Raw genomic sequence first — 19,199 nt, forward strand, 5'->3', positions numbered from 1 at the left:
CAAAGAAGGGTGGGCGATATTTAAAAAAATACATTTATAGTATAGAGTATGTAACTACAAAGAAGGGTGGGCGATATTTAAAAAAATACATTTATAGTATAGAGTATGTAACTACAAAGAAGGGTGGGCGATATTTAAAAAAATACATTTATAGTATAGAGTATGTAACTACAAAGTTTATAATACAGAATTCATAAAACCCTCGACCGATTTGCCTTAAACTCTGATTGAAGAACTCAGTAGAACCAACAGAAATGTTCTCAGCCTGGCTTAAAAGTTCCCAAGGGTAGTATTTATAAAATAATATAAGTTTTCAACAGAAAATTCGCATTTTTATATTTCTATAAATAAAAAATAGTTTGGTAATTTTTTTTGAGGTATTGTAAAGCACATACGACAAGTAACATAGAAACTTAAAGTAAACAATAAAAACTTATCTTATATTTAACCCACAATGGAGAGTGGGATGAGGGGGGGGGGTTTGCGGTTGAAATGTTGTAAAAAAAATATTTTAGTCTAACAGGAATTGTCATCAGTATTCACACATATTTGCGTGAGAAGAGATAAGAGAGATATTGAGAGAAAACAGGGAAAACTTGGACGATATTTATTTCTCGGGAAAACTGACCAGGCCAGGTAAAAGATAGAAACTTATTTTATGTAATAATAGCTAAAGTGCCAGGCGCGGCGTTGTCCGTGGAGTTAAAGAAATACTTAAAAGTCAAAGTATGAATATAAACTTTCGAATTTTAAAAAAGAAAATCTAATTTTTTAAAGCTAACGTTACCCAAGAGTTACTCAAGGGTTCCCTCAAAAAAGTTTAGCAATTTGGTTCGTTTGGCCAGCTATAGCTAACACATGAATATATATATTAAATCATCGTGCATTGGCTTTCATTAGTCTATATAATAAAGCTCTTCACTCATATATATGTATGTTTTAATTAATAGATCACTTTATCTTTCCTGATTACTCGCCACAAAATCTTTTTTTTCTAATAACTTTATCTTTGTATCCTGATGATCTTTTATATTTCAATCTTATGAATTCTGTAAAGTACAATCAGTTGAAGTTTGAAATATCAGAGGTTTACACCATCAGGTTGCAAAGATGTGGCAAGTAATCAATTCCTTTATCTCTATTTAAAGAATATTAATTTTACATCTAGAGATTATAAAACAATAAAACATTCTATTCGTACTTTGTCGCCATACTTTTTTTATTTTCTTTTTTAATTAAATGTAAAAATCTAGAAATTAAATTTTAATTGATATATCGATTCATTAACTTATACATATTCTTGCATTCTTTAGAAAATTAACCATCATTTCTATGTTTAAAAAAGTTAAACCTTATGAATCAAAAGAATAAGTCTAAAAGGTAACAGACTCTAGTAGACATATTATATTTGTTGAATATTTCCTGCACTTCTAAATTGGCATGGTTCGAGGGGGGGGGTACATAAAGATGGTCGGATTGAATGATGCAGGGTAGAGACGGATAAAAACAAAGATAGATGGTTATTTTTGGCTTTTCTGTTTGTTTTATGTATCTGATAAACGTCAAAACGACTGAACCATCGCCTCAAATGTTCTGGGGGAAACCTCTCTATGAGATCGGGGAAGGTTTATAGTGTGTCAAAATTCTTAAAAAATTGCAAAAGAAGAATTTTTATTTTAAAGCTTTCTTTTTGAAAATCTTCCAATTTAAGTCCACTAAGTCCATGAAATTGTTGTTTAAAACAAAGTGCCCTGAAGCTGCAAAAATTGTAAAAGTAACGTGGTTCAATTCATAAGAAAAAGAAAGATTGAGAAATGCACGGATAGATAAATAAACGCGCGCAAAGAAAAATCTAGAAAGGATCAACAGGTTAGGCGCGCTTTTCGCGCGTTTACAACTATTGTTTGCACACAATTACAATCCTTGAAGCTACCTAGGCGCGTGTAATTTTGTAAGAAACCAGTTTTGACCAGTTTTGAGAATGGGGGGGGGGGGGGGGGGTAAAAAGTGGTAGGAGTGCGAAACTTGCCACCAATCTTGCAAATTTCAAAGTTAAACGTAAGAATTCGCAGGGTCTTGTAAAAACTAATTTATTGGGGGAAAATATCATTTTTTTCATTTCTTCATTTATCTATTAAAAATGTTAGAAAGAATGATTGCTAGAATTTAGAACAATGTAAAGAAGTGCAACGTATTGGATATATTTTTAAAGATATTGATATGTCAAGTTTTATATCCAAATATAATTCAATTTCCAATCTTTATTGGTCCCGGGGATGAGTAAAATAATTGAAATATTGGAAAAACTTTAGATCCTCCAGATAAAGAATATACGACCTTTAAAAACAAACAGACTTTTAGAATTAAATACAACTGCAAGAAAATGTGACTTAAATCACAACCCTACCCCACACAATACCCCCCCCTCTCCTCAATTCTTATGAGATGTCAAGTCCCGTTTTCAATTTAAACATTTGGAATTGGATCATAGGAGAACTGTCATGGATTCAGATATAAAGCGTGTCTGATAAAAAAAGAATATTTATTAACACAGGGTGTCTCAAATTTGTAGATCGTCAAATTCATTTAAGCTTGGTTGAACAAAAATGGCAAATGGCTTTTTAATTGGAATCGCCCTAAAAAACTGTTTACAAATTATAATTTTTTCCGAAATATTCACGCTCATTTTTTTCCTGGGTGAAAAGAGTATAAAAATGCATTTAAGAATAAGAACCTCAAAGTTTTTAACGCAATTTCAATATGGAATAAATCATAATTCTCTTTCTCTCTCGTAAATCATTTCTTAAAGATTTTTACCCCAGGATGGACTAACCCACTTGACCTTTTTCACGCAGAATTAGTAGTTTATTAAATCAGATTTCACGGTGGTGGGTTGGAACCATTACACAGGAGGGGGCTTTGGAGATTGGATTAAGGAAAAGTATTCAGGAGAAGGTGATTGGATTCAGGAGAAGGAGATTGGATTCAGGAGAAGGAGATTGGATTCAGGAGAAGGAGATTGGATTCAAGAGAAAGACTCAGGAGAAGGAGCTAGATAGAAATAGTATTTTAGTCAGCGACGTTTTCGAGAAAAAACGGAAATTTTCATCTGATAGGTCTCAACAGACGATGGATTCAGGAAAAGGATTTTTAATTAAAAAAATAGAATTCGGGAGATGAGCACTGATTTAGGAGAAAAAGATAAAGATTGTTACAGACAAATAAATATCTAAATCTTATATTAAAGACGAGAGGGGATTTAGGAGAAAGAAATGATTCAGAGGAAAAACTAGATTCAGATAAAATATTAGACTTAGATAGAGAAGATTGATTCTGGAACAGTAGCAAGATTCAGAAAAATATTGATTCAGGAACAGAAGATGGATTCAGGAACAGAAGATTGTTTCTGGAACAGAAGATGCATTCGGGAATAGAAAATGGATTCATAAACATAAGATTAATTCAGGAACAAAAGATGGATTCAAGAGCAGAAGATAGATTCAGGAACAGAAGATGGATTCAGGTGCAGAAGATAGATTCAGGAACAAAAGATTGTTTCAGGAACAGAAGATGGATTCAGGAACAGAAGATGGATTCAGGAACATAAGATTGATTCAGGAACAAAAGATGGATTCAAGAGCAGAAGATGGATTCAGGAACAGAAGATGGATTCAGGAACAGAAGATAGATTCAGAAACAGAATATGGATTCAGGAACATAAGATTGATTCAGGAACAAAAGATGGATTCTAGAGCAGAAGATGGATTCAGGAACAGAAGATGGATTCAGGAACAGAAGATGGATTCAGGAACAAAAACTGGATTCAAGGGGAAAAAAATATTTGTTATTTAATATTTTAAATAGATATGTTTATAAATATTGGGAGGATTATATTTTGAGTTGGGTTTACAAAGCGGAGATAATTTTGAGAAACGTTAACAAAGAAATAAATTGGTTTTGAGAAAAGGGCAACAAAAATTAAATTGTTTGTTATTATAGGAAAGATATAGAATAGACTAAAATTACGATATGCATAATGCAACCCAGAGAATTTAAGAATTAATTTCATGGATGAATTTGATGATGATCCTTGTTCTTGAAACAGACCCGGAGTATCAAACAGATCTTGCAAATACAACAACTTGGGAGGGAAGATTAAATTCGGGGAATAAAGTTCAGATTTTTCCATGTACACAAGTTAGTGGGTGGGACACTGTATGCAAGGTCTATAGGCAAAGAGGGTTTAATAACAGTTTTGCTCTGATGTAACAAAATAGCAAGTATATAATTAGGTCTAGTTAAAATTCAGTGTTCATTCAACTTTTAGGTGAGGGTTAGAAAAGGGTAATAACTTTAAAGAGATTTACTCTCAAATTAAGCATACTTCATAGATGATTAAAATATGAACAAGTACAGGCAAAATGTATTTATGACGCGCAACGTACATTAAAGAGGAGTGATGCTTTTTTCGTAAATGTATTAGGCTCTCTTTTGCCTTTTTTTTTTAATCCCATATTTCCTCCTGTCTGCTCATTATTATCTTAAATTTTCGTTGTAATTTAGAAAATGTTCTCTAAAGTTAGGCAAAATGCCGATGCTCGGATATCATACAATGGTCGGCGTTGATATCAATACAATGAAGACGAAGTTTCTATTTAAATTTTGACTTCTTAGAATATTTTTTCAAATTTCACGTTTACTGGGAAACAAAGAGAAGCGGTTAATTGACAGCGTCTCTTTGTGTCCATATGTTAATGTGTATCCATACCGTTTGAATGCTTGGTAGGTTTAAAATTGAAATCGAAAGCCGTCTTCATTGTGTTAATATATACTACGACGACTGTAGGAAAACTAAAACTTTGCAATATTGTAAAAAAGCTCAGGTCCCATTTTTTCTTTTGAAGCACAGAATTGTATCAAGATTGTGTCATGAAGACTTGGGAAAAACGAATGGTTGAGCAAGAGCTAGGAATTTATGTAAATTCAATTTAGAATTTCGATGTTTTATTTTATGCATAATTATTCTGGAATTGTTGGGACAAGAATCTTAAGCTAGGCCAATATGAATAGGGAAGGAAGTGGAATTGTGTGAAAGGGGAACCCAGGGGTGTTCCAGGAACCATCAAGGGGAACCCAGGGGTGTTCCAGGAACAATCAAGGGGAACCAATAGGTGCTCCAGAAACCGTCAAGGGGAACAAAGGGGTGTTCCAGGAACCATCAAGAGGAACCCAGGGGTGTTCGAAGAACCATGAAGGGAAATCCCAAGGTTATTCCAGGAACTATCAAGGGGAACTAAGGGGTGTTAAAGGGAACCCGAGGGTATTACGAGAATCATTAGTGGAATGTTGATGTGGGTATAATTTTGAAAGAAGGTTGAACTGCGGTTGCAAGTGAGAACAGGTTAAATGTTTTCATGATGCATGGCTAAAGACTTCTGTTTAATGTTAAAGACGTAACAGGGGCCCTTTTAAACACCCCTGGACTTGGTTCTGAATTTACAGAATTTGAGAAAGTTTTAGATGCATATCTTTTTCAACATTGTTTTGTATTTTCTGGCTTGCGGTTAGGGTTCAAATTAATAAAGGAAACAAGTCCAATTGAATCTGAAAATGCACATTAAAACAAATGAATTACAATTTTTGGCAAACTTTTAAAAAATTTCTTTTTAAGTTCTTGCCAACCCTACGAGCTAACCCTTCATCAGCTCCCAAGATTGATTATCTTACATCATTAAAATAAAACCAAAATTTGCAAAACTTTCTCCAGATATGATGTAGCAGCAATCAACTTTATTCTAGGGTTCAAGGGGTCGAGGGGTATTAGTGTCGGATGTTTTGATGTTTTTCACTTTTTGTTTTTATCCACCAATTAGAAAACTTACATTTTTACAATCATAATAATAATAATAATAACAATAAAAATAATGATAATAATTATTGAAAATATTTATAAAATCAGAAAGCATGTAAATTCTATGTGTAATGTCTAATGCCTATTATGGTAGGGTAGATGCTTGCATTGTTCCAGGCTATTAGGAATATTTTAAAATACAGTGGTCAGCAGATAGCAGTGGACTAGGAAGATCTATATGATTCAGAAATGTATTAAATGAGGTAAATTGGAAACCAGCGTTGCCAAGGTTACAAAAAGTTATTCCGGCCGTACGTTTACCCGCACTTGGTCGTAAATTAAGATAATAGCTATTTTTCCCGATAAAAGGTTACCTAAATGTATCTAACTAAGCCTTATTTCAACTGTGCATCTGCAATTGGGGGGAAGGGTAAAAAAAAATTACATCTTTTGACGTTTCAATCGACAAATAATATTATATTTTATATTTTCATCTCTTTGATAAAATAACATAAACTTAATTTGACGCAGAACAAAAACTGATATAAACCCAAGAAATATATATTTATATATCGTAGAAATATATATTTATATATCGTAGAAATATATATTCATATATCGTAGTAATATATATTTATATATCGTAGAAATATATATTTATATATCGTAGTAATATATATTTATTTATCGTAGTAATATATATTTATATATCGTAGTAATATATATTTGTGTATATATTTGTCTTTAAATTCGATGTGAAATGACAGATTTTAAGATCAAACAGAGTCTTTTATTTTAGCACATTTCCTCAATATCACAGGATAAAAAATGAATAAAAAGATAAATATGAAAAATGAGAATGAAGAAAAAAAGAATTTGTAAGATTGAATGTGAAAAAAATAAGAGAAATAAATAAATAAAGAAAAAAGTTAAAAGAAAAAGATTTATCAAAAATGAGTAAATCAAAAAATAATACTATAAAGAATAAAAGAAAGAGATTTATAAAAGAAAGAGATGATTAAAAGAAAGATATTTGTAAAAGAAAGGGGGTGACTAAGAGAAATGGAATGACTAAGAGAAAGGGGGTGACTAAAAGAAAGGGGTTTGACTAAAAGAAAGGGTGTGACTAAGAGAAAGGGGGTGACTAAAAGAAAGGGGGTTACTAAGAGAAAGGGGTGTGACTAAGAGAAAGGGGTGTGACTAAAAGAAAGGGTGTGACTAAGAGAAAGGGAGTAACTAAGAGAAAGGGGGTGACTAAGAGAAAGGGGTGTGACTACTGACTATAAACCAAGAATATGAAATGTGGATGAAAGATCGAATAATTAAGACAAATTATCCATATTTTACGTTTGCATGTTAAATAGTAGAAAAAAGTCAAATTGACGAATCATATCTTCCAAAAAATTGTTAACGAGCGGGATTCCAAAAAATAAAAAGAGGGGAGAAGGTAAAACGGGGGAGGGTGGTGAGGCTGAGGGGAGAAAGTAGACGGGGGAAGGGGATGAAGTTTAGGGAAGATTGTAAAAGGGATAAAGAGAGAAGGTAAAAGGGGGAAGGGGGTGAGGTGGAGGAGAGAAGATATAAAGGGGAAAAGGGATAAGGTAAAAGGAGGTGAAGTGGAGGAGAGAAGGTATAAAGGGGAAAAGGGATAAGGTAAAAGGAAGAAGGAGGTGAGGTGGAGGAGAGAAGGTATAAGGGGAAAAGGAATAAGGTAAAAGGAAGAAGGAGGTGAGGTGGAGGAGAGAAGGCATAAAGGGAAAAAGGGATATGGTAAAAGGGGGAAGGGGTGAGGTGGAGGAGAGAAGGAATAAGGGGAAAAGGAATAAGGTAAAAGGAAGAAGGAGGTGAGGTGGAGGAGAGAAGGTATAAAGGGGAAAAGGAATAAGGTAAAAGGAAGAAGGAAGAAGGAGGTGAGGTGGAGGAGAGAAGGTATAAGGGGAAAAGGGATAAGGTAAAGGAGAAAGGAGGTGAGGTGAAGGGGAGAAGGTAAAAGGGGGAAGGGAATAAGATAAAGGGAAGAATGTAAAAGGGGAGAGGGGAGAAGGTAAAAGGGGGGAAGGGGTTGTGGCGGAGAGGAGAGGGTGTATGGGGCTGGGAGAGTCAGAAGATCGTATAACCGTAAAGGATGTGTATATACACAGTATTTATTAGGGGAAGTGGTTTAGAGTATTCATAGTCTCATTTTGCCAACACAAAATTATTTTAAGCACTTAAAGTGAAAAAATATTTGAAATATGTTTACACAATAGCATTCAAATTCAAACTTATGTAACGCTAATATTAAAAATGTGTAGTCTGTATGTGTCTATAACTTTTTGAGCAATATTATTATGACAATTAAACTCTATTATGTTAGCACAATCTTAATGATTTTATTGATCAATACCGAAGTTTATATGATTCAGTTTTAGATGGAAAATTCCTTGCTTACTATCTCAAGTTTAAAACCGGTTTAAAAATAACTACCCTGCTTAGAAAACCACCGGGGTTCGTGTTTCAATATTGCTGCAGTTTTGACTGTGTGCGGGTGTAAATACTGAACTATTAGTAAATTATTGTATGGTTGGCTCACATGCAAAATAAGAATAAAAATATTTTAGAAAAACAAACAAAAGAGAACTCTGCCAATCAATGAATCTGACTTGGACAGGAGGGGGGCTATGGGTCTGAGCCCCCCCCCCCTGGATAAGTGAAAACCTTAGTTCCCATGCATGGCCCAAACAGTTGCATGTTAATCCCCATTCCAAGAAAGTAAAAAGGTTAAGCCCCAGCGTTGGACGAATTCCTGTAAATGCCCCTTATTTCCGACCTTTCCTTAACTAACAGCAATTTTTTTTCTGAAGCCCTAGTATTGAGGATTTAATGGTGTAAAATAAAAACAAGTTTAAATAAAAAACGTCAGAATAAATAGAGAAAATCAAGGACCTGAAAAAATATGAATACCTTTTTAAGACCCTGCAGACTGTTCAGGAATAGAATCAAATTTTAGGGGTAGGAGACTAGGGATATTTTTTGTTGACCTCACTAACGATACATTTAGAGTTTCTCTACGTTGATTTCAGATTAAATTGTAATTTATTTCGACGCCTCTGATATCATGATAAGACAGGAATGAGATGAAATGGTATATATGATATATAAATATATATAAAGTTGTGAACTGTGTAACCTCTCTCAACATACGGGGACTGGATTTTTAAAAAATGTAAATATTTCCTGCAATAAAATAGATGTTCTCCAAAATTGAATATACAGTAGAACTCATAAAACTGTGGTACAAGAGGACGACATTTAAGAAATCTTATGTTTTAGGTTTTCCAGCAGTCTCTGTAAAATACATGAATCGTCATCATTCATGATCTGAAACATACAGTCATCAAGTCATACAAGTCATACAAGTCATGCAAGTCATACAAGTCATACAAGTCATACAAGTCATACAAGTCATACAAGTCATACAAGTCATGCAAGTCATACAAGTCATACAAGTCATACAAGTCATGCAAGTCATACAAGTCATACAAGTCATAAAAGTCATACAGTCAGACAAGTCATACAAGTTATACAAGTCATACAAGTCATACAAGTCATACATGTCATACAAGTCATACACGTCATACAAGTCATACAAGTCATACAAGTCATACAAGTCATACAAGTTATACAAGTCATACAAGTCATCTTCCTATTCATCAGTGTTTTTAGGTCTCACTGAATTTGACGAAAATTGAATTAAAAAATTAAAAGTTTAAACCTGTTCATCGGATCAATCGGCACCTTTAAATTGCTATAATTTCTTCTCGATAATAAAACAAATTCTTTGAATTCAAATATTACGTAGGTTTTGATTCTTGCGTAACTGTACAAAATATGGATATTTGCAAAACAGCGCGCTAAAATTCAGCAGTGGTTCCAGGGCACTGCATGCATGATATAACTGCATTATATATGTTATAAACCAACCAATTATATAAGAGTACAAAGTTATACAGATTCTAAACCGTTTTCAACTAAGAGTATAAAGTTATACAGATTCTAAACCGTTTTCAACTAAGAGTACAAAGTTATACAGATTCTAAACCGTTTTCAACTAAGAGTATAAAGTTATACAGATTCTAAACCGATTTCAACTACGAGTACAAAGTTAAACAGATTCTAAACCGTTTTCAACTAAGAGTACAAAGTTATACAGATTCTAAACCGATTTCAACTAAGAGTACAAAGTTATACAGATTCTAAACCGTTTTCAACTACTAAAACATAAATTTGAAAGAAAACAAAATAGTTGTTTATTATTTTCTGAATTGAACATCGCTTTCTTATCCAGCACGCTGAGTTTTAAGGATATATTTTAAAATCAAATTAATTTTCTAGATCTTAAGTACTAACTCAGTCAAGTTTTGAGCTCTCATTCGAAATCTATAAAAATATCGAAAAAGATATTTTATACTGAAATATCTAGAACACACAAACCAACAAAAAGTTGCAAATAGTAAATATGAAAAATATACGTTTAAAGGGTATAATTAAAAGCTTACTGGCTCACAAACCAGGATCTCTTGTTTATAAACTGTGCGCTGAAGAGATAAAAGTTAAAGAGGAACAAAGATCTAATCTTTTTATCTTGATATGTTTGGAACCTTAGAGTGGTTAATACTTAGATTATTTTTTTCAACAGAATTCATATGGTTTGAAATATCAAAGGTCTACAACATATGGAATACAAAACGCATAAAAGTTTTGTTGAAAAATATAATTTAAACCTTTTTTTACAGCCTGAATCATTGGCTCGACGCAGACAACATATACCGAGAGGTAATAATCGTAAAATGCATTCATTATTGAAAAATCTTTCTTTTGGTCAAATTTTTAAAATTCAATTTGAATTTTGATGGCTTAGAGATATAAATGATATAGTTTTATACATGCGTGGGTTAAGTTTTTATTGTGGGGGGCGGGGTTTTACAAACTATTAAAACTGACTGCTACCGAAATGGAATGTGAGGAATGATTGACAATATTGTCATTTTACGACGATGAGAGATGCAAAGACAAGCATCAACTGAAATTCTACGAATTTTCTTAAATTCCTAAATTTTTCACAAATATATTTCGAAAGGAACACTAATTCTTGGCTTCAGTGGAGTAGAATAATGAAATCTGAAGAAACGAATTTTTTCTGAATATTTCCTCAAATTATTTTTTGAAGAAGTCAATTTTCACCGAACCTACCCTATTTAAAGATTATATGGTTTTCAACCTAACTGACCCTGTACAACCAGATAATTTTTTTCTTCTACAGTAGTAATGCTTTTTCTCATTTAAAAAGCAATATTATTTAAGGCGTGCGGTGTCCTACTAGTTTAAACTTGTGTAAAATTTCGTGCAGTAGTTAATTATCTCTTTATCCCTCTCTCTATCTTTAGCGCTCTTTCTCTCTCTCATTTGGTTTCTTAAAAATAAGTATTTGGGTAAAAAAAAAGTTTTATAAATAATGAAGAAAAAATCTATGAAGTATAAAATCTGAAGTTTCTAATTTGCCGGGAAAACTTTTAAAATCCCTTTCAATATATATATAAATACTTTATATATTATATATATATATATATTTGGAAAATGCGAGAATGTCAGATGAGTTTTATTGGAATAGAAATTGGGAAAATGGAAAAAGAATTAAAAAGTTAACGTAGACCAATGATGAAAATAATTTATCTAAAAGAAAAGTTTAAAGTTTTCCAACTTTAAAATCAAATTTTAAAAAATGCAAAATTTACATTTTCGAAAAATATCAGTTTATATTTCCAGGATATATTTCAATTATTTCGACTAAACTTGCTGAAAAGCCCTCCCAACCCTCCATACCTAAAGTTTACGGCCATAAGATTTATGTAGGTTCTGGGCTGTATAATTTGTACAGTTTAGCATGTACGCATGAGTTTACCATAGTAAACTTATTTTTACTATTTTCATCTTTATTCCATCTGTACTTCCTACTTTTCCCCAACTTTTATCCCTCTCCTACTCTTCCTTTTACTCCTACTCCTATCCTACTCCTATCCTACTCCTATCCTACTCCTATCCTACTCCTATCCTACTCCTATCCTACTCCTATCCTACTCCTATCCTTTTCCTATCCACCTCCTATCCTACTCCTATCCTACTCTTATCCTACTCCTATCCTACTCCTATCCTACTCCTATCCTACTCCTATCCTACTCCTATCCTACTCTTATCCTACTCCTATCCTTTTCCTATCCACCTCCTATCCTACTCCTATCCTACTCTTATCCTACTCCTATCCTACTTCTATCCTTCTCCTATCCACCTCCTATCCTACTCCTATCCTACTCTTATCCTACTCCTATCCTACTCTTATCCTACTCTTATCCTACTCCTATCCTACTCCTATCCTACTCCTATCCTACTCCTATCCTACTCCTATCCTACTCCTGCATGTCTCCTACCCTCTGGTTTCCCCTTTAATTCTTTCCCCCAAGGGATTTAATTTCCCCCTAGCTGAGAAAATGCGGGAATAAATGGCAGAAAATAGATGGCAGAAAATGTCTGATTGTTGGAAGAATTATTCTTCTTCCTTCTTTATAATATTTTATCAAAATGAAATCTGAATTGTAATATTGTTCAAAAAGTATTGGTATGGGATTATTTCTTAAAATGTCTGTACGCCTAATTTAAAGCCTTTCTTTGATCGATAATGTGGAAGATATTGTTATTTTACTAAGGGTTAAAAGTGTTTAATTCTGATAATTTTTTTCTTCTACAGTAGTAATGCTTTTAGAGAATTCACAATGGAAAATATAAATCATACAGGGTTACCCACAAAGGATGCGGTTGTAAAGACGACCTAACACTCTTAAAATATGACGATCCCAATGTTAGATTCTGTTTTCTGCTCTGCTAATTAAACGATTTGAAAAAAGGAATTGTGACAGAGTAGTCTCTGAAGCCTCATGATTTGTGGTTAACCCTGGATGTAAATGTGATGTGTATTATGTATACATTTAAGGACTTGACTTATCTGCGATTACCTCATATTGACACTAACTAATGAATAATAATTAAACTAACCATTAAAGAGAAAATAAATCTGTCATCCTCGGTGGTTTTAAGATACAGCGAACATTTGTGTTTTTTGTTACATTAAACAGATAAATAAGTTTACTTTGCTGTCATTTAATGTACTAGCTTGGGAACCCAGATTTGCCTGAATTTCACCCTATAAAAGCCAACCCACTCAACTTGGACTTTTAAAAGCAAGCTAGGAACATTCCCGTGGTTCTCTCGAGTTCTCCAATCAAATTTGAGGCAAATCGGTTAAGGGGTTCATGAGATATGATCCGACATACAAACATACAAACAGAGATTTCTACTTCATACATATTGACTATAATGACTAATATTTGTAAATGATTGTGCATGACTATTTCAGCTTTTTTGGGAGGAGAGGGGTTGAATTATAGGGATTAGAAAATTAAAATTGTTGGTAAGCAGTTATGATGTTTTATCTAATATTATAGAAAATCTATATATTATGGAAGTATTAAGTAATACAGTTTTGTTTTCTCTACAACATTCAGATAATTTGTATTTTTATTCAATAACATCGTTTTTTATTTTATTGTTTTTTTATTTACTTTTCAGAATCAACCCGGGGGTCTTTTTAAGATATCTAAAACTGGAGCCAGGTCTATTTCTGGAGAATTACAGGATGTATGAGACTGTACAGACGACCATGAACTCTTAAAAATGCCAACATTGAATTAAGTCTTCTGCTTTGCATATAGTCTTGTTATAATTTGTCTTAATTATTTGACAAAGAAAGAAACAGTTTACAGTTTCTGGGAATCATAAATATAACGAAACAGAAAGTATAAATTCCGCACAGTCGTCTTTGAAGTATCATCCTCCCTGGGTAACTGAGCATTTTTTCCTTTTATTTAATTTACCTTAATACTGTCATAGCATGCGGTGACCCGCCCATTTTGCACCTCAACATTAGGCGGTGGGTGGGCAAATTTACATTCAGCATCCGGTCGAGAACATTTCTGACGTTGAAATTCCCTGCAGACTTCAAGCTGCAGCCATCTGCTGTCTTTCTGATTCAGCATAGAGCTGACGTTCAGCATGGTGATAGGAGCCGGACCCACGTAGGATGGGAAGGACATGATAGAAGCTGCTGACATGGATTCTTTTCAGCTAATCAAGAGAATCCAAGATCACAGATATAGTACTAATCAAGAGCTTGTGGAGGGTTAAGGTTGGGACGAATATTACATAATTTTGTCCGGGTATGTTTAGCCCCAACACTGGGCTGGTTTCCGACAGAGCTGAATCAAATCTCAGATATCAAATGTCACTTCTTACTAACTTGTGTAAGTTTAACTGTCTGTGCACTAAAGATTACAGCACAGAACACTAAATATGAAATATCTTTGAAAAGTATATATAAAGGTTGTATTAATCAAGGATTAGAGGGGGTAAATCTATTTAAGCAGGAGATAAGCTTGCACTTGAAAACTGTAGCGGGTTCACTACTGGCGTGGTTTACAAAGCAAAGTCTCTTGGCGAATGCAAGCAGTGAATGTGAGGGGTTTGGATGGGTAGACGGTCTGGGGGGAGGGGGCGAGACGGTCCTACTGCATCGGGTTCACAAGCAACATGTGTTACTCCAACAGCTCGTAATTTGCCACTGAAACCGGTTTCGGACCGTCACTGCCGGCCTGGACCGGACCCCACGTGGGTATATTCGCCGGACTGCAATATATCGGTAGGGTAGAAGATATTTTAGATATTGGTGCAAGTTGGGCAACCATTCGTGCCAGTACAGCTAGATTTCTGAAACAATGAACCCGGTTTAGTACGAGCAGATGCAGCTTCAAGTCGAGCCTGTACTACTAGTCAATACATTCCCTGGTACAGCTTTTCCCCCAGTAAAATTAAGTACGAGACGGGTTGGGAGAACAGCTGTAAGGAAACAAAGGGAGCCTCGGAATAAAGGGGATGCTGTTTCCCCGCCCCCCCCCTCCCCCCAACATACCCGACACCCATACCAATAAGCCTGAGAGAGGAAAGGGGACAGAGGGAATTTTAGGATGATGGGAGAGGGGGGGGGGGAATAAATGATGTTCTAACATGAAAAACTTCCAATATCTGCATGTTATCCCGCTACTATAGTCCTGCTGTACTTTACCGGAAGTGAATCAACCCGGAAGTAAAAGCCTAAGTTCTTTCTGAACCATCCCTTAACATATTCGATTTTAATTAATTGCTGAAACTACGTATTTAATTAAATATTATCTACCCCACCCATAAAGATCATCTTCCCCCTAAAAAGATCCTTTTTTATACAAAATAAACCTTCAATGCGCGCATGTCAATTGAAATTTGAAGGTGTTAAAAGAGCGCAAAACCTTTCTCAATTAAACTAAAATATGTCGTTCTTATGTTGAGTTAAAATTTTTTTATATAAGTTGTTGTTGGGTCGCAATGCAGAACTTTACCATTGCAGCAGTTACAGTAATTTATAAATTAAGAACGCAGCAAATTGAAGGAAATTAAATTATCAAAATATTTAGCAAATAATACAAACAGATAAATAATAAAGATAAAAGTTTTTTGCTGATCCAAAATGACTCGAGGAGAAAATCTTTATAGTATCAAAAATTATTAATATTCATGTTCGCATTTAAAACTATTTTTGTAATTATTTTACTTTTTATTTAACATCTCCTTCATTAACTTTTTATTTTATACTTTTTCATATTTATTTACTTATCATGTTTTTATTCACTTTTCATTTCACACTTCTTTAAATTTATTTACTTTTTAGTTTTCACTTCTCTATGTTTAATAACCTTTCAATTTACACTTCTTCGTATTTATTCAATTTTCAATTTGCACTTCTTCATATTTATTTAATTTTAATTTATAATTCTTTGTATTAATTTAATTTTCATTTTACACTTCTTCATATTCATTTACTTTCATTTTACACTTCTTCATATTCATTAAGTTTTTATTTTACACTTCTTCATGTTTATTTACTTTTCATTTTATACTTCTTAATATTCATTTACTTTCATTTTACACTTCTTCATATTCATTAACTTTTTATTTTACACTTCTTCATGTTTATTTATTTTCATTTTACACTTCTTCATATTTATTTACTTTTATTTTACACTTCTTCATGTTTATTTACTTTAATTTTACACTTCTCCATATTCATTAACTTATAATTTTTCACATCTTTATATTTTTTTACTTTTTATTTCATACTTCTTCATGTGTATTTACTTTTATTTTACACTTCTTCATATTTATTTACTTTCATTTATTCTTCTTCATACTTATTTACTTTTTATTTTACACTTCTTCATATTCATTTACTTTCATTTTACAATTCTTCATATTTATTTACTTTCATTTTACACTTCATCATATTTATTTAATTTCATTTTACACTTCATCATATTCATTTACTTTTCATTTTACAATTCATCATATTCATTAATTTTTATTTTACACTTCATCATATTCATTTACTTTTCATTTTACACTTCCTCATGTTTATTCACTTTCATTTTACACTTCTGCATAAATATTATTTATTCATTTTACACTTTACACACTATTCTTTAACTTCTTTTTATTTTTATTTTTATTCATATTTATTTTTAACTTTCTTTGAAGCAATTTGTCATAGTAACATTTAACAGATGAATGTTCACAAAGTTAAAAATGTTTTAGTGCCATGTGCACAAGTTTTCTGAGCATAGCGGCTTTACTTTTAATTGAAAATATGAAATAAACATATAGAGTACTTAACAAGCAATAAACATAATATTAAAGGTAATCCGATTAGCATTTTTAAGAAGATAATTTCAAAGGAAAAGGTTTTTAAGGAAGTTTGATAAAATTTTACATAATTCTGTGAGAATATCAAGAAGCTGAGTTGTAATTTAACCATGAATTGTGGCTAATTAACATTTCACTCAATTTGTATAAAAACATGAGCATGATATATTGAATAATGTGGAAGTGCCTATTTAGCCTGTATCCGACTCATCTATAAGTTTAACGAAAGGGACTGTAAACATAATTTTAAAGCAAATATTCGCATACCCGATTCACCACGGTGCCCTTTGCACCTGTATCCGAGTAACGATAAGGAGGATATCTTCGTTTTTTTACCATAAAAATATTTATTCTATCAATTTTCTTCCTCATCTCTGCTGAATAAATCCATTAGTCTCTTATACACAGAAACAACGAAATAATCGACTTTTAGATAGAAAAACAAACATATCGTTTTTGCTAAGACGATGGTTTAATGGGTACCTTTGTAAATCTGGCATGCTACTCATTTATAAATAGAGGTTTACTTGAAATTGCGCCAAGTGTCCCATTAAAGTACACAGAGACAGTACGGATGTAAAAAACTTTGAATTTAAAAATACATTTTAGAGGGATCGTACTTTCATCATGACGACCTTCAACTCTCTCATTCTAAATAAATGATTTGGCCTTTGGTCTTCATTTTTTCCGAAAGGAATTGAGTCTTTGGAATCTAATGTTGTAGACCTTTGACATTTCAAACTATGACTTCTGTTAGATAGAATAATATAAGTTTAAAATATCAAAGGTTTACGACAGTGTTTTCCAAAGATATAAGGATTAAAAATCAGAGTTTGTGGCAAGGACTCAATTCCTTTGTTGCAACACAGAAAACAAAATATTTCAAACCTAAAGAGAACCAATTATGTGAGAAAAAAGACTAATAAAATTCCGTATAAAATCGTCTTTAAAAGCTCTTTTTCTCGGGTTTTCTATAGAAAGTTAGTATTTTTATCAGACTATCATTTATTTTAAATTAAAATAGAACAATAAAATTTGCCTGAACAGCGAACAGTGCAAATATACTTCTTCATGTTTATTTATTTTCATTTTACACTTCTTCATATTTATTTACTTTTATTTTACACTTCTTCATATTTATTTACTTTCATTTTACACTTCTTCATATTCATTAACTTTTTATTTTACACTTCTTCATGTTTATTTATTTTCATTTTACACTTCTTCATATTTACTTTACTCCTTCCTTGCATCTAATTGAGCCATAGTATGAACTTTAATTAAACTCAAACAGAACTATCGATCTTATAATATTACAAAGAAAATAATAAAGAAAATTTAGATTAAAAGTTCTTAAAAGGGTCAGTTTCATATATTCACATAGTAACCTTTGAAACCTTTATTTAAGAAAAAAAAACTTTGGAAATCATGGCAGATTGCGCAAGTTATCAATTTACCATTTGTAAAACGCTTAAATCATCTCTTGGTAATTTTTCTGGCGTTGTTTTTTGCTGGTGTCATTATTGCCAGCGTCATTTTTGCTAGCGTCGTTTTTGCTAGCGTCATTTTCGCTAGCGTTATTTTTGCTAGCGTCATTTTCGCTTGCGTCGTTTTTGCTAGCGTCGTTTTTGCTAGCGTCGTTTTTGCTTGCGTCGTTTTAGCTGTATGTTCATATAAAAACGTAATTATTGCTGTAAGTTCCTTTAAAAAACGTCATTTTTGTTTCCTGACAGCTTTTCTAAAAAATATCTCCATCATAGAAGTGCCGCATGCTACATAAGGGTCCGAGCATTGCGGTTAGAGCAGGCTAGGGGAATGTATTCCAATAATGTTGTGAAACCTATAAATTCGAATATTTTAAACATGAAACAAAAAATCAAACAATTGCAATGTAGTTTTAGACCAAAAATGTTTAAGCTTAACAAAAAATCAATTTTTGTTATAGGGATCTTTTAAAAACCCACATCTTGAGATTTCACAAGCCTGTGGGCCCAATCGGTCCAGACGTTTCGGCGTTTATTTGAACCCAACATTCCAACCAACAAACATACAGACTAGGCTACATACAGACTGTGTAGTGTATGTAAGGTTTATGAAGGTTACTGTGTTATATAACATATGGAGAAAGAGAGAGAGGGGGGTTTAAGCTTAGGATAAAATTGTTTAGTAAACCGGGAACGTTATCCCTGAAAGAATTTGTGATTTTATTTTTAATCATATTAAATGTATAGTCGAGAAAACAGGGTTGAAAAATAGATTATGTGAGTTAGTTATACAACTTTAACATAATTGCCATTGACCCTCTGCACTCTGCAAGCAGAATTGCAAGAATTTGAATTATTTGCAACATTTTTGCAAACTCCTGGATAATTGCTGGAGTATCATCTGCAGAAAATCACGTGATTTCAAGTGAAAACAATGTTCATAGGTTTTTAGAAAGTTCATATTTTTATACAATAATCTTAAGTCGGTT

The 19,199-nt window shown here is 32.7% G+C and overlaps 1 protein-coding gene across 1 annotated transcript in view; it reads right to left on the bottom strand.

Annotated features, from left to right (window-relative positions):
* LOC111698243 (protein muscleblind-like) overlaps positions 1–14,565 on the bottom strand; it is an 18,273-nt gene extending 3,708 nt beyond the window's left edge. Inside the window, exon 1 of the mRNA XM_023468531.1 lies at positions 13,816–14,565. Within this exon, the coding sequence (XP_023324299.1) occupies positions 13,816–14,052 (237 nt within the window). The 5' untranslated portion in view covers positions 14,053–14,565. The remainder of the gene's footprint in view (positions 1–13,815) is intronic.
* Between the last annotated feature and the right edge of the window lie 4,634 nt (positions 14,566–19,199).

This window comes from Eurytemora carolleeae, unplaced genomic scaffold, assembly GCF_000591075.1.
Source record: "Eurytemora carolleeae unplaced genomic scaffold, Eaff_2.0 scaffold248, whole genome shotgun sequence".
NCBI lineage: Eukaryota > Metazoa > Arthropoda > Copepoda > Calanoida > Temoridae > Eurytemora > Eurytemora carolleeae.